At 35.1% G+C, this 16,628-nt stretch overlaps 1 protein-coding gene across 11 annotated transcripts in view; it reads right to left on the bottom strand.

Moving 5' to 3' along the window:
• TAOK3 (TAO kinase 3) overlaps positions 1–16,628 on the bottom strand; it is a 183,611-nt gene that overhangs the window by 59,305 nt on the left and 107,678 nt on the right. For 10 of the 11 annotated variants that reach the window (XM_070475283.1, XM_020877283.2, XM_070475285.1 and 7 more), the window contains 4 exons: positions 13,476–13,521; positions 11,901–11,997; positions 9,342–9,455; positions 8,068–8,159 (listed from right to left, as the gene is read on the bottom strand). In XM_070475283.1, coding sequence (XP_070331384.1) covers positions 8,068–8,159; positions 9,342–9,455; positions 11,901–11,997; positions 13,476–13,521 — 349 coding nt within the window. Of the gene's footprint in view, positions 1–8,067; positions 8,160–9,341; positions 9,456–9,926; positions 10,003–11,900; positions 11,998–13,475; positions 13,522–16,628 lie in introns of those variants that run through there. The other variant, XM_020877287.2, reaches the window with a different exon arrangement.

The following is a 16,628-nucleotide window of genomic DNA, read 5'->3' as shown; positions in this document are numbered from 1 at the left end:
GGCCACTAGCTTGCTATTATCATCATACTGAATAATCCACTTATTGTAATCTCTAAGGTTGCTCAGGATAGCCATTCAAAAGAAGCTGCTGGTCATCTTAAAGTACACTGGAAAAGCTCCAAACAGAATCCATTTCAAGAAAGTAAAAAAATTTTTCCTACGTATCTTCAAAAAGCTGAACTTTGTTTTCCCACAGTAGGTACGAACATCTTTGTATGTTGTTTTATTTCAAATAAAAATGTGTATTCATTGAAAAAAAATCAGAAAGCAGAGAAGTTGAAAAAAAGATTATGGAACATCTTAATTATCACCAACAGAGTATGAAAGATAGAGTAATTCAATCCAATAAACACCATTTGAGGGCTCATCCAGACCAACGAACTGGTACAAGTAGGGGTGGAGGGGAAAAAGGAGAATAAATGTAAGCAAGGTTCGGTCCATCCACTTTCTAAGGAGAAACTTACTGAGTCAGTTACTTCTCTGTAAAATATATACTCCACTTCTGTCCATCGTTAACTCCTCTTTGGAATTTCTATTACTCTTTTAGTAGAGTGTTCACTTGGCATGCACTCTCCTATTTCATTTACATAAACATACAGATCTTTCCTCTCAACACATATCATAAACTCTTAAGAGCAAGATCTTATAACCTTAATATTCTTGTTCTTTTATTTATTCTCTTATGTAATAAGATGCTATTCACATATTAGGTATTCCACTTGTTGACCAAAGGAAAGAAACAAGGTTCTAGCTCTTAGTACAGTTAATTTTACACTATTTACTAGTTATGTCACAGAAGGTAAATCACTATCTTGTTCCACCATGCTTATCCTAATGGATTCTTGATATAGTTCCACTTTGTAATTCATAATCTGATCTTAGGTTTCATCAGATCATCTTGGTTTTTAAGTAAAGATTTAACCACTTTTAAAAAAGTGAATCCAGCTTATACTATGCAATTCTAAGAAACAGAACAAGAAGTAAGGGCAGGGAACAAGAAGTTACAGGTAAGACATTTTTACTCATAGAAGGAAGAACTTCTGAAAAGCCAGAGTGGTAAAAGAAAACCAAAAACCCCCACAAAACCCAGAATGAATAATGTTGAGAGAGTGAACTTTAAGCTATTGGCAGAGTTTCAGTAGAAGCCAACTATACTTATCAATGATCCTCTGGAGGGGCCTCTTATATTCTTAACTGAATGATCTCTGGTATCTTTGAAATGTGACAGTCTATGATTCGATAAATATTTTTTATTAACTTCTCAATAGGACACTTTACACTTACCAGATATCAGTATTATAGGGACATGGACTGTTAACAAGTGGAAATTTGAAAGCTGCAGTGTGGACAAAGGGATTTTATACCTGTTTCAAGCATGGAAGGCAAAAAAAAAAAAGTCTTAGGTTTATTTTACTTATCAGGAGGTAGATCTGAGAAAGTTTCTAGGGCTTGGCTTTCTGACAACTTCAAGTATTTGAAGCCATGTGGAAGCAGGAACTCATCATGTAACCATCAATGGATTCCTACTAGTCTTAGGACAAAGTCTAGATTCTTAAACAGTCTCCTGGCCTTTACTAACACGACCCTGGCTACTTCCAGCACACCATTCTGAGATGCAGTTTTCCCCCATTCTCATGCATCTGTTGCTTCACTGAAAGAACCAAGGTCAGAGTCTTTCACACATATTGCTTTCTCTGTCTGGTCTCCCTTTTCACTTTTGTTCCTTAGACTTTACCTGGTTAATTCTCCCCAATCCTTCAGGTTCCACCTTAAATAAAGTTGCATTTCTGCATTAGTTTAATACATATTTATTCAAGGCTTTTTATATACTTACAATCTCTTCCTTAGGGAACCTCTGAAGACTAGGTGTCCCACTAGATTTTGTCACTGCAAATTACATTTTAACTTTTTACCACCTATCACAACCATAACTAATTATTTATGTAATTCTTTACTTAATGTGTACCTTCCTTGCTAAATTTCATTAGGGACAATGTCTATTATGTTCATCTCTGCATTCTCACTGCTGAGTATAACATTGGGTATATATTTTTGGTGGCCCCAAAATACCTCTAAAATAAATAAGTAAAGGTTAAGCAAATTAAGACAAAGAAGAAACTTTGTCAACAAAGAATCTTTGTGCAGCAAGAAGTCACAAAGATGACTGAGAAGTGACTAACTCTTGGGGCTTACATCAGATACCATGTGGTGGCTTCATTCACTATTAAAACAGTAGGAATCCTCTCACTGGCAAAAGAAACACAATTTAAACTGCTCAGAACATGAAATTGCACAGGAGAAACAGTAAGGAAGGGGAAATAAAGAAAGAACAAAGTAGAAAGTTAGAAAGAGGAGGATGAAGGAACAACAAAATCCAATTCAGTTATGATAAGGCTTCAAGATCTGTCTTTTCAATAGACCTCAGTGCCTCTTCAATAATCCTGTCCATTTTATAAAGACAGTACTGGTATTTCAATTTTTAAAAAGATTTAAAAAAGGAAGAAGCTCTGCAAGACTAAATATATCCCTATCCCCTCAACAAACATTACAACATTCATTTATTAACACAAACAGTGAGTGGCAATAAGAAAGTGAATGGAAGAAGAAAATTCCAGGCAGAGAAACTATGTAACAACATTTATGTCCTCCTGCCCCCATTCCTTGGAGAATTCATTTCTGAAAAGTCAATCCCCTGTCAGTGTTGATGAACCATTTGCCAGCTTCTACCATGATCTGTGCTGGTGAACTAAGTGTCTGTAGATTAAACAGAAAAGCATCAGATTAGCCTATTCTTGAAATAATCTCAAAAAATAAAGTATCTGGTGACTGGACAATTTTAATGTCCAAGAATTTTCCAAGGATGCATGAATTTAACTAGTTTTTTTCAGTGGAAGATCAAGTTAGCAAAGATAATTTGTAAAACAGGTTTAACCACTCAGGAATCTTGGAGCTTGATCCAGGAAACAGGGATGGTGCCAGTAAAGGTATCGTCTTTTTGCTTTCTGATAATACCTCAGTGATTCAATGTACAGATTAGGGGGCTTCTTAAGAAAATGCACTTCTACAGAAGAGATATCATAAGAAAAGGGGACAACACATTATTCAGTCACTACAACTTGTACTGTAATTTCAACATTAAAAGCACAATTTAGAGTATACTGTTTGTATTTGAAATTTCATTAAACCTCAAACACAGAAAGCTTAGGAAAACTATTGCTTAGGATTACATACACAGAAGTTTAATCATCTTTCATGTAAAAAAATATACTCTTCTTTTATGTGTCCATTAACAAGACTAATGGAGAAGGAAATGGCAACCCACTTCAGTATTCGTGCCTGGAGAATCCCACGAACACAGGAGCCTGGTGGTTTACAGTCCATGGGGTCACAAAGAGTAAGGCGTGACTGAGTGACTGAACAACAACAATAACACTAATGCCAAGGAAATAGAGGTGTTATGATAAAGCAATCAAAAAGGTACTTGTATGGTTTATTACATTACCAATATAATACATTTTGAATAATTGCTGAGAACTTTAACATCCTTGGTAACAATTTTATTTTATGAATATTAACTGAGCATGTACTATCATCCTTCTCTGAATCTGTCATTGACAATAAGCTGCATTGCAATTTAAGATGCACCACTATTTTATGTATAACTTAGAACAAAATGCTGCCAATTATAATCATGAAATACTGTTGCCTGTAAAATACCTTCCTGTTTAAAGATATGTTAAAATGTAAATAAAAAATTTGATGACCATGGCTAATTCATTTTAATGTATGACAAAAACCACTGCAATGATGTAAAGTAATTAGCCTCCAACTAATAAAAATAAATGGAAAAAAAAATTTGATGAAATATGACATATATTACTAGGATTGTGCTGATGATGCCTAACATTTACTGAACACATACTATACACAAGATTTAATAATAAGCACATTAAGTATATTTTCATTTAATCCAGACAATCTGTATAAGGTAGGGGATTTTATTAGGCAAATTTCATAGAGAGTTAAAACATCTTGACCAAAGTCATACAACTAAGAAATGGCAGAGCTGGCATTAGAACTCAGGTTTATCTGACAACAGAGCCTGGGTGCTCTTAGGCATAATGTGATACTGTCATCTACCAATTTGAAGGAATAGCTGTTGTGGAGGATAAAACAATTTGAGAGAAATTTACTTTGTTCTTTGATTCAGTAAGTTCAGTTCAGATCAGTCACTCAATCGTGTCCGACTCTTTGCGACCCCATGAACTGCAGCACACCAGGCCTCCCTGTCCATCACCAACTCCTGGAGTTTAGCCAAACTCACGTCCATTGAGTCGGTGATGCCATCCAACCATCTCATCCTCTGTCGTCCCCTTCTCCTCCTGCCCCCAATCCCTCCCAGCATCAGGATCTTTTCCAATGAGTCAGCTCTTTGCATCAGGTGGCCAAAGTATTGGAGTTTCAGCTTCAACATCAATCCTTCCAATGAACACCCAGGACTGATCTCCTTTAGGATGGACTGGTTGGATCTCCTTGCAGTTCCAGGGACTCTCAAGAGTCTTCTCCAACACCACAGTTCAAAAGCATCAATTCTTCAGTGCTCAGCTTTCTTTATAGTCCAACTCTCACATCCATACATGACCACTGGAAAAACCATAGCTTTGACTAGATGGACCTTTGTTGGCAGTAAATCACTTTATAAAAGGCAGTTGAAGTTAGGTTGATATAGAAAGCATGTTGTTATAAGGCCCGAATAGTCAAAGTTATGGTTTTTCCAGTTGTCACATACAGATGTGAAAGCTGAACAATAAAAAAAACTGATGTCTTTGAACTGTGATGGTGGAGAAGACTCTTGAGAGTCCCTTGGACTGCAAGGAGATCCAACCAGTCAGTTCTAAAGGAAATCAACCCTGAGTATTCACTGGAAGGACTGATGCTGAAGCTCCAATACTTTGGCCACCTGGTATGAAGAGCCAACTAATTGGAAAAGACCCTGATGCTGGGAAAGACTGAAGGTAGGAGAAGGGGATGACAGAGGATGAGGTGGTTGGATGGCATCACTGACTCAATGGACAAGAACTTGAGCAAACTCCAGGAGATGGTGACGAATAGGGAAGTCTGGCGTGCTGCAGTCCATGGGGTTGCAGAGTCGGGCACGACTGACTGACTGAACAACAACATATCTACATAGTACAAAAACTGATGTGATGATGATCTTGAATCATCATAAAAGGGTATGTGCCAAATCCATGTTATAGTTTAAAAAGATTTAGGTAAGAAAAAACTTGTTAAAACAATGGGTGGGCAGGCACTAATTAGCTATAATGTTCAACTTGGGGGACATCCTTGTAAAGTGCTGCAAGTGAGGAGGTGTTGCTATAGTTTTAGTGTTACAAGTAAAATTTTGATTTATTTTAGAATATAAATGACAAAATAGGAATAATCTTTTCTTCTAAAAAATAAGTAGATATAACTTTTCCTCTTCTATTCTCCTAAATTTACTATTATTATTATATAGTATGTATTAGTATATTACTCACATCTATTAGTATATATGTATGCTCATAAACAACATATAAAGTTGCTTACAAAACTTTCATAATTGGTATCATACTGTATCTATACTCTTGTGACATTTTTTGTTCATTAACTATTCAATGTTGTGATCTGAGATTTATCCATGATGACACATGTAGATCTAGTTCATCCTTAACTGTGACAGAGTAATCCAAAATTAATTTGTCATTCTTAGGATAAGAATTTAGGTTGTTTCCACCTGTTCTTGCTTCTACAAACAATGTTGAAACCTTCCACATTTTCTAGTGTACATGTATAAAATTTCTAAAGTGTATACTTAGAAGTGTTGAGTCACTGACACTCATCATCCTTACCAGATGTTGCCAACTTGCTCTCCAACACAGTTATACCAATTTACATTCCTATCAATAGTGTTTGAGAGTTCCTGTTTCTTTAGCAGCTTCTTCTCTGACTTAAAAAAATTATACCAATCTGATAAATATGAAATGGTTTTAATTTGTATTTCCCTGAATACTAATAAGGTAGAGTATCTTCTGATGTTTGTTGTCCATTTATGCTTTCTTTTCAGTGCTAACTCCTTGATCATACTCATTGCCCATTTTTCTGCTGGCAGTTTGTTGTTTTCTTTTTTAATAAAGAAAGCTGGTAAAGAAATTGTGAGAGTTCTTCATAAATTCGGGGCCAATACTCTGTTAGTTATGTTTCAACTACTTTCCATTAGTCTATATGTAAAGTAATGCTCAAAATTCTCCAAGCCAGGCTTCAGCAATGGGAACTGTTAACTTCCAGATGTTCAAGCTGGTTTTAGAAAAGGCAGAGGAACCAGAGATCAAATTGCCAACATTCGCTGGATCATCGAAAAAGCAAGTGAGTTCCACAAAAACATCTATTTCTACTTTAGCGACTATGCCAAAGCCTTTGACTGTGTGGATCACAATAAACTGTGGAAAATTCTGAAAGAGATGGGAATACCAGACCCCCTGGCCTGCCTCCTGAGAAATCTGTATGCAGGTCAGGAAGCAACAGTTAGAACTGGACATGGAACAACAGACTGGTTCCAAATAGGAAAAGGAGTACGTCAAGGCTGTATATTGTCACCCTGCTTATTTAATTTATATGCAGAGCACATCACGCGAAACTCTGGGCTGGATGAAGCACAAGCTGGAATCAAGACTGCCGGGAGAAATATCAGTAACCTCAGGTCTGCAGATGCCACCACCCTTAATGGCAGAAAGTGAAGAAGAACTAAAGAGCCTCTTGATGAAAATGAAAGAGGAGAGTGAAAAAGTTGGCTTAAAGCTCAACATTCAGAAAACTAAGATCACGGCATCTGGTCCCATCACTTCATGGCAAATAGATGGGGAGACAGTGGAAACAGTGGCTGACTTAATTTTTGGGGGCTCCAAAATCACTGTGGATGGTGATTGTAGCCATGAAATTAAAAGACGATTACTCCTTGGAAGGTAAGTTATGACCAACTTAGACACAATATTAGAAAGCAGAGACATTACTTTGTCAACAAAGGTCCATCTAGTCAAGGCTATGGTTTTTCCAGTGGTCATGTGTGGGTGTGAGAGTTGGACTGTAAAGAAAGCTGAACACAGAAGAATTGATGCTTTTGAACTACAGTGTTGGAGAGGACTCTTCAGAGTCCCTTGGACTGCAAGGAGATCCAACCAGTCCATCCTAAAGGAGATAAGTCCTGGGTGTTCATTGGAAGGACTGATATTGAAGCTGAAACTCCAATACTTTGGCCACCTGATGCGAAGAGCTGACTTATTTGAATAGACCCTGATGCTGGGAAAGATTGAGGGCAGGAGAAGGGGATGAGATGGTTGGATGGCATCACTGACTCAATGGACATGAGTTTGGGTAAACTCCAGGAGTTGGTGATGGACAGGGAGGCCTGGCGTGCTGCGGTTCATGGGGTCGCAAAGAGTCGGACACGACTGAGCAACTGAACTGAGTCTTAATTTTTTGTGTTTTATATAACTTTATATTTTGGAGCATTGGGTTGGCCAAAAAGTTAGTTTGGGTTTTTCCATAAGATCTTATTGCTGGAGGTAGTCCCTAATATGAAATTTTATCTGGGACTGCTCTCTATGTAGGTCAGTTTTTAGAGTCTGATCTTTGATAAGCCTGCTATTACCTTCCCAGAGTTCCCTTATGTAAGCTGGCATGTAAATTAAGTAATGGAGATTATTATGAAGCAAGGACATATGTCATCATTCATGGTATGGAGAATGGATATTTTTCAAATATTAATACCAACTATTGTATATTCTTACACTGGTTAGCTGCCATATCTGCTCTAACTCTTACTTAAAACAATAACATGAAAATATAGCAGAGATAGAAAGCAATCTTATGATGTTATAACAAAGCATAGAAAAAATATAATAAATTCACATTACCTAGCACATATGTACCAGGAACACATTAAATATTTAATAATAGCTGAATAAGTGAATTTGTAATTGAAATAAGGAGTGATTCTCAAAAGTACAATGAAAACAGCTCTTTGCTCACCCATTTCAATGCAGGTGATCCCAAGTGACCAAATATCAACTTTCCCATCATACTGTCCTTCATCCATAGCTAAGATCACCTCTGGAGCCATCCTGCCAAATATAATTCACAATACTCAAGTTGCAAATTAAAAACAAAATTCACTTAATAGATTCAATGAAATAGCTGTTTTTGAGCATATTATAAAGTTTTATCTGATAAAGTTATCATTTCTTTACACAAATAATTTGGAAAAACACTATTGAAAATACAAAAATATACCCAGTGATTTACATGAAACAATACATCATTTTCAACAGGCCTTTTACTATCCTTTGATCTTGGCTAAGTTACTTAACCTTTCTCTATATCAGTTTCCTCATCTGTAATATGCAGAGAGTTTTATTAGCTACCTCAGAGATATTTGTAAAGGATTAATATGTATGAGACACTTAAACAACTTTAAACAATATGAAAAATACTTCATGCAATTACATAAAGCAATATATAATATTTCCAAATGTTATAAGTTAAAAAACAAATAAACTAGCTACAGTAATGCATATTATTTTGTTTGTCCATAATGGATTTTCATTAGGAGGGTAAGGGTTATATAGTTTAAGATGATTTGTTCTCTATTAGTGTGTGTAAGTAGTGCATGGTAGATGTTATTTGATGATGGTGGGAAAAAATTCAAATAGTAGCTGATTTATTTTTAATAGGCAAGTAAGTCTCCAGGGGTAAAAGTCATTCCCTACGGTACAATGAAATTCCAATGTGTCTATGAAATAAAGGAAAGGAGTCTTAAGTAGTGTGAGATGAAACTTTAAGTCAGAATGACAAGTGAGATAAAGTATCAGAGAACTCAACAGAAATAAGAACATGTATTTCTTTCATTGAAAGGTAAAATTTATGCTCATTGGCTAGAAAAGGCTAAGGAAATTAACTTGTTCTTGCCTAGGAACTCTGCCTGAAGAGAAAAGTTCAAAAGAAACTTCAAGTGAAATATAAAACCTGAGCTTGGTCAGTGAGTTGATAATCCTACTCAGTTTACACACAGTGACATCACTCTTATTTGAACAATTTAAAGTCACTGGAAATTTTATACTCAGTCTAAGTGTTTCTTTTTTGCTAGTGAGGTTTCTATCCTTCCTAATGAAATCTCATTTGAGGCACATGGTGAGACAGTGTCAAAAATTAAAAAAAAGAAGAAGCAAAGAAAACTAGTGCTATGAGTCCATCTTGGTTACACACACATATTGTGAAACTATGTTGTGTTTTCTAATTCCACATACCAGTAAGGTGTGCCCACGAAGGAGTTGGCAGGAGAAGCCATTGAGGCAGATCCAAAATCAGCTAGTTTCACCTGACCTGGCTCTGTTAGAAGAATGTTTCCTGCTTTAATATCCCTATAGGAAGAAATAAGAAGGTTAGAAAATTACTTTTCAATTTTGATTATGGAATAGGTCAGAGCATGCAATTAATAAGATAAAAAATTTATTAAAAAAAAAACAAAACTTGCTCAGATAGCCAGAAGGGGATTTAGTAATTACTGCAAGTTATAAAGGGGACCAAATTCCTTGGGGTACTTACTGGTAGGTCATAGTAATTATTAAAAGATACAGCTTCCTTCAGAGGCGAGGAATGAAACGAGCAAAGAGGCAGACATGGCAGACAAGGAAACCTACTCAGTTCCTGCACTTACAAAAGCATATGAGTTGCTAAATTCAGTCATCAACAGTATTCCTCATGCTGGGAAAACTGGTGCCATTTGTTAACACTTTTTTCTTTTCTAAATTTCATGACATTTTTGGATTCTAAACAAACCTTTAATTACTCTGAATTGACTACCTACCAATAAACCTCAACTACACACATACCTTTTCTTTCTTGCCTGTGACCCTTTCTCTCTGCCTTTAATTGTAACTGCAACTCTAAGGCATTTGAGGGTACATGTTATAGAGAAGGTGTTATTTTAAAAATAACACTGTACAGTAAAAAGAAGACCCTGAAAGATCAAAACAAACAAGGATTAGGGGTTAGGAAATTGCATTTCTATTGTATTATTACAAAGAATCTCAACTAGTTACTTTTAAAGCTATTAGAAGTTTTATGCAGCAAAAAGTTAAAAAAACATGATTTAAAAAAATTCAAGTGGTTACTACTAAAAGTATTAGAAATTCTATGCGGCAAAATTTTTTAAAAATATGATTAAAAAAATTCAATCTTCAGTATGAAAATTTGGAATGAGAAGATGTGGATGCACTCTTTATTATTTTTTAAAAAGGCATGAGGTGTAATGAGTACTAGGAACTAAGAATTGTACATTGATGGGCAATGGAAAGATAAAGCAGAGGGAATGAGGAAAACTTATGTCAAGTTGAAAATAAAAGATTCAAATGCTCCCAAAATAACTTTTCCAAAAATCTTCCCTTGAAAATTCAGTTTCTTTCCTCATGATGACATTAGGCATTGGCAGAGAGAACTAAAAAAAAAAGAAGCATTATTTAATTCTCATACAACAGAAAAATATCTTTTCTCTAACACTGACTTGCCTTTTAAATCAAAACAATAAGAATCTGGATTTATTTTTAACTAAAGAACATTCTTTAAAAGTTTTTTTGTCTTTTCAATTCCCTTTACATATTAAAAGATAAAGTGTAATACGGAACAAAACATTAATGTGCAAATTAAGGTAACAAAGGCACAAAAAACTTAACTGTGACTTTTATAAACAGAAACAAGCAAAACTGTCAGAAACAAGTTGACATTCAGTAATGGCACCTTATATACATTCATTTTAAAGTTGTCAAATCTACAGAAATTATAGTTAAATTAATTTTATCAATATTTGTTAGCCATGGTTAGGGTTATTCTTCATCCTTACAAATAAGCCAAACTCATGGCAGGAATTTTGGTCTGTCTATCTTGAGGGAGTTCCGTTTTGCAGTATGTACCAGTAACTGACAATGGCTACTCTAGGGCGATGAGAAAAGAAGCAAAAGGAGAACCTATGACTTAATAGTTTCATTTCTTCTTGGTAAATGTAAATTTTTTTCTTATGACTTTAAGCCACCTCAGATCCTTTATGCCTACCTCATATACCACTACTTGGCCACTATTCATTAAAGTTACAGTACTAGAAGTTCTTTACTGAGATAAGGAAAAACTGGTAACGACATCTTTGTTTAGAAATTAGTGCTGGGAAGTAGGTTGGAAAGAAGAGAGTGGGGCTGTGACAAAGAAAATGTAACTTAGAGGGAAGCCTTGTGTTAGGCATTAGAAAATCTGAGTTTCAATCTTTATTACGTAAATGCTAGGAAACTATGGGCTAGTTATTTAAATTGTTCTAAGTTTCAGTTTCATCATCTGCTAAAATGAAGATGATAATACCTTCCTATATATCTATATGGACTAAAGAAACGCAAGAAATTTTAAACTGATAGAATAGCATATATTCACATGAGACTGACTTGTTATTTGCAACAGGAAAAGAAGAACTCAGCTAGGAAATAAACATATGCAAGCAAAGCTAATTTTCTTTTCTTTTTTTTACTGACACAGTATCAAAAGGTTGCTGGGCTCTTCTTCAAATTTCGCTGCAACATTAAGCCTGGAGAATAGTTACCTAGAGAACAGGGATGATATAAGTCTTTACGGATATATGGGAGAGACGAAGAGATAGGAAGTAAGTTTTGGCAACTTTACTCTTTACATTCAGAAGCAGCAGCAATTTGTTTGCTTCCCATAAATCCTCAGGCACCCTAAAAACTGGAGCACACACTAATTTTCAAGGTTCCTTGAACAGACAGTCCTGTAACTGAAATGAAAATGTAACTGGTCTCTAATCTTACCTATGAATCAATGCATGAGAATGCAGGTAGGCTAGCCCCTGCAAGGCACCGTGAGTAATGGCAGCGATCTCCACTTCCTGAAGTGGTTTCTTATGAACTGAGGAAGGAAAAAAAAAAAAGCCAAGGGTGGATGATCAGTTTCATTCCTATTTTTATTATCTTATATAGCAATACCAGATTGAATTATGTACTTTCTTAAATGACAATTTGGAAACACATTCACGTAAATACATAGGATATATATTTCCTATAGAATAGCAATAAATAATCAGATAACAGAAAACTCAAGCATAAAAACAAACTCCTTCAAAATAAAATAAAACAAAGCCTGATATTCACTGTGCTGCAGTGCTGTGCTGTGCTCAGTTGTGTCTGATTCTTTGCGACCTTATGCACTGTAGCCCTCCAGGCTCCTCTATCCATGGGATTCTCCAGGCAAGAATACTGGAGTGGGCTGCCATTTCTGTCTCCAGATATTCACTGTAAGGAACTGTTAATTTACTTGTCAGTTGCAAGTCAAAACCACACTGATTCCAATTGGCCAGGTCCAAATTTACCAGTCCCGCGGACACTTTAAATGCCTAGAGTGTTTTCAGTTCAGTTCAGTTGCTCAGTCGTGTCTGACTCTCTGCGACCCCATGGACTGCAGCACGCCAGGCTTCCCTGTCCATCACCAACTCCAAGAGCTTGCTCAAACTCATGTCCATTGAGTCGGTGATGCCATCCAACCATCTCATCTTCTGTCGTCCCCTTCTCCTCCCGCCTTCAGTCTTTCCCAGCATCACGGTCTTTTCTTCGCATCAGGTGGCCAAAGGATTGGAGTTTCAGCTTCAGCATCAGTCTTTCCAATGAATATTCAGGACTGATTTCCTTTAGGATGGGCTGGTTGGATCTCCTTGCAGTCCAAGGGACTCTCGAGAGTCTTCTCCAACACCACAGTTCAAAAGCATCAATTCTTTGGCATTCAGCCTTCTTTATGGTCCAACTCTCACATCCATACATGACTACTAGAGTGTTTTAGGTTGCATTATTCTCCTGTCACAAGCCACCTATAAGTACTCCTTCTAACTACAAATTTTCATTATTGGTGAAAGCAGCTAATTAGCAATTTCTATTCAGAGATCAAGGATAATATAAGAAAGTCTTTTTTAAAAATGTAAAATTTTAACATAGTCTCTGGTTATAACAGTGTCCTGCATAGGAGAACTAGGTCAGTCAAAAGATGTGATAGGGTTAAATATCAATATAATTTGATACCATTTGCCTATATTTCACATATGCACAAGAATTTGATGTTTCTGGCTACACATACTACATGACATTACCCAAATATTTTAGTAGTACCTGTCGTGGATAGCCATGAACTAAAATAGTGAGAGGGCTGCTAATCATTAATCATTACTCAGATATTATCAGTGACATTGCAGAGATGGAGTCTGCATGGCTTATCCACATAACCCTTAAGTCTAAGTGTCATTAACCATTTAGTTTGCCCAAAGTGTGCTTTAGTATAGGCACAGATAACAGTCTGGTCAAGGTAAAAAGGAAAGAAGGGGAAAGTGCTTTTATCCTTACCTTCTAACAAATCAGAGGCTGAGCCTAAGCAATATTCCATCACCAACTGTAACAGATTGAAATAATAACCAAAATAATTATTCTTATTAACCTAAGAATAAGAAATTACTCAAACCAATCAACTAACCAAGAACTAAGAATACTAAGAGAATAAATACTCTGATATCTTTGAACCTGGATTAAATCTTGGTCATCTGGCACTAGTAATTGATTTTTGTAACTTTTATCATCTGCTTTTGCTATTTCCTATTTGAAACTGGAATTGGTCTAAGACAATATGGGGCTTGTACTCAATCAAGGATTTAAGGTGGTTAAGTTACAGTATAACTTAAATTTGCAAAGTGGTAACCAAATATGTGACCCAGGAAAATCTACACTAGGAATTACTAAGTAGAATAAGTCAAAAGCAGTAAATTCTCTACTTTCACATTTAAAAAAATTCTAAACAAGAAAATACTAGTTAGAATCTCAATCTAAAAATGTTGCCTTCTATGTGTCATTACATTAGCTTGAATCCCCAAGAGAGATGCAATAGTTCGATGTCTGTCTTAAAATATTTCTAGAATACTATTAAAATTAAAATAATATTGATTTTTTGGCAGTTTGCAACTTTGGGAGGCTTTTGAAAAGCAAAAATGAGAAAACTCTTTACTCTCATCTTATATTTTTTTATGCATCCCAGACTACTGCTGATTTGTAGCCAAGGTCAGAAGTGGAGTGTTCAGTGACCAATCTACGCCCACAAGCATGCACACGCTTACAAATTATTATTTCTTAAAAACATAATATGCTTATTACGAAATACAAATTTCCTATAATCACACAGACACAACTACTAATAACATATTAATTCCTTTCATTTAAAAAAATACATGTGAAAACACTTGTGTATTATTTACCCTGCATTATTGGAATATTTTAGAAGAATATGAGATACAATATTATATGTTATATTATTATATGTCATAATATAATAAATAATTGTACATAATATAACAATATATATCTCATATTCTTAATTATTCTAGTAGTAGGGTACACAATACATAATATATTATATATCATACCTATATTATACATAATAGTATAGATATAAATTTACATTATTAAATTTATTATATATGTATAGGTGTAATTAAATATATATTATATAAAAAAGATTCTATTTCTAGAATACTCTAAAAAGTATGAGAAATTTAGAAGCTTAAAGTTTAGAAAATTTATTATAGCTTTCTGCTTTATATTAAAAGGAGATTCAGAAATATTAATTTTATTTCTTATTGTGAAATGAAACAGTCCACATAAGTGAATATTATAATGAACAGTAGCCTTTTATGGGCTTCCCTGGTGGCTCAGCTAGGAAAGAATCTGCCTGCAATGCAAGAGACCTGGGTCCAATCCCTGGGTTGGGAAGATTTCCTGGTGAAGGGAATGGCTACCCACTCCAGTATTCTGGTCTGGAGAATTCCATGGACTGTATAGTCCATGGGGTCACAAAGAGTTGGACATGACTGAGTGATTTTCACTTTCAGACTTTTATGTGTACTATTTTTCTTTTTTATTCTGCTTTATTAAGGTATAATTGACAAACACTGTTGTCTTCTTAGTTTTGATGGAAACATTTCTCATCTGTATTACTTACTTTTCTAAGTTATTGTTAACTAAAAATTTAAAAAGATTTAAAAAATTTTTTCGGTGGACTCGTGCAACTTGCAAGATCTTCATTCCCAAACCAGGGATGGAACCCAGGCCCTCTGCAGTGAAAGCATGGAGTTCTAAACACTGAGTCACCGGGGAATTCCCTCTACTTTCTTAAATTATGTAAAGTGATATGCACTTACATAAGTGTATAAGATAACTTCCTTAAACTGAGTATAAGGAAAATGAACAAAGAATTTTAAAAATGAATGGAGTAAATGTTTATAGTTACGCTTCTATTTTTTAAATTACATGTTAACTCTGTATTTCTGTCCCAAATATTCTTTTTCCAATTACTACACAGCACAAGGGCACCTAAACAGTGGCTAGATGTTTGACCCTGACATTTAACAGCTCTAGTTGTTCTGCTTTTAAATTATCAGGTCTGCTCTCTAAATTTCCTAACTTCTTCCTTAAGGTCAAATTAGTTGTGCCTATTTGTATGCATGTCTCTGGCAGCTTAGTTCTATGAGTTCCTTCTAATTAGCCTAACAAATACTTATAGACAGAGACTAAGTAACCAAACTTGTTAGAACTCTATGTAATCAAAGAGTAAACAGGCTTCAAATAACAGCTCAGAGAATTTTCTGAAGTTCTGAAACATATGAGATTTAGCACTTGATTTTGTAACATTTACTCTGCCTGCTCAAAATCCCTTTCTTGACTCCTTCAAGATAGCTGAGATTGCCAGTGAACTGATTTCCACATAATAAGATACTCCTCTTAATTTCTTCTACTCTGGACAGATGCAGTGGCTCTACATATCTTAAGAACTGCTTGAGCAGAAAGGTTTTGTGTTTAGCCTTTGATAGTCTATCTGAGAACAAAAATTCCATTCCCTAGCTGGAGATCATGTACAGGACAGGACTTGTACAGTGGTGAGTATTCAGTAAATGATATTGATATTGAATACTTTAAACTGGTATGTGCAACCCCATAAAATACAAAGTATAGCATTTTCTGGTTCTATACAATGTCTAATGTGTCAGATTAAAATCAGAAGCAAAATCGTATAAAAATAAAAACATACCAAGAAGACAGAGTGGAACAAAAGATTGTTTCAATTAATCATAACCTAGCAAAAAAAAAATCCAGCAAAAAACCAGAGACAGTTCTAGTAATATCAAGCACAATTCCGACTTTGTGGGGAACTGGAGTAGGGGATGAGAAATGACAAAGATAAAAACTCTAGGATGAGAATAAAAGGCCTTGCTTCTTACTTTTGCAAATAAATCATTGCAAAATGATGTTATTAACTTTCCACTATCTTTTCATTGAACGTTTAAGAATAAATTTCCTATAGACTCTTAGATGTCATATTTAAACTTTAGAATGTATACCATATGACACATACTAGAGTAACAAATGTTAAATACTGAAAAAAAAAATCAAATGGGACAGAAATAGGCTGATAATTTTATAAACCAAAGACATAATAGAAAAAAAAGGAAAACA

The sequence above is a fragment of the Odocoileus virginianus genome, chromosome 12 (genome assembly GCF_023699985.2).
Source record: "Odocoileus virginianus isolate 20LAN1187 ecotype Illinois chromosome 12, Ovbor_1.2, whole genome shotgun sequence".
NCBI classification, from domain to species: domain Eukaryota; kingdom Metazoa; phylum Chordata; class Mammalia; order Artiodactyla; family Cervidae; genus Odocoileus; species Odocoileus virginianus.
The sequence above is the reverse complement of the archived record's forward strand: the minus strand, read 5'-3'. Positions and strand labels throughout refer to the sequence as shown.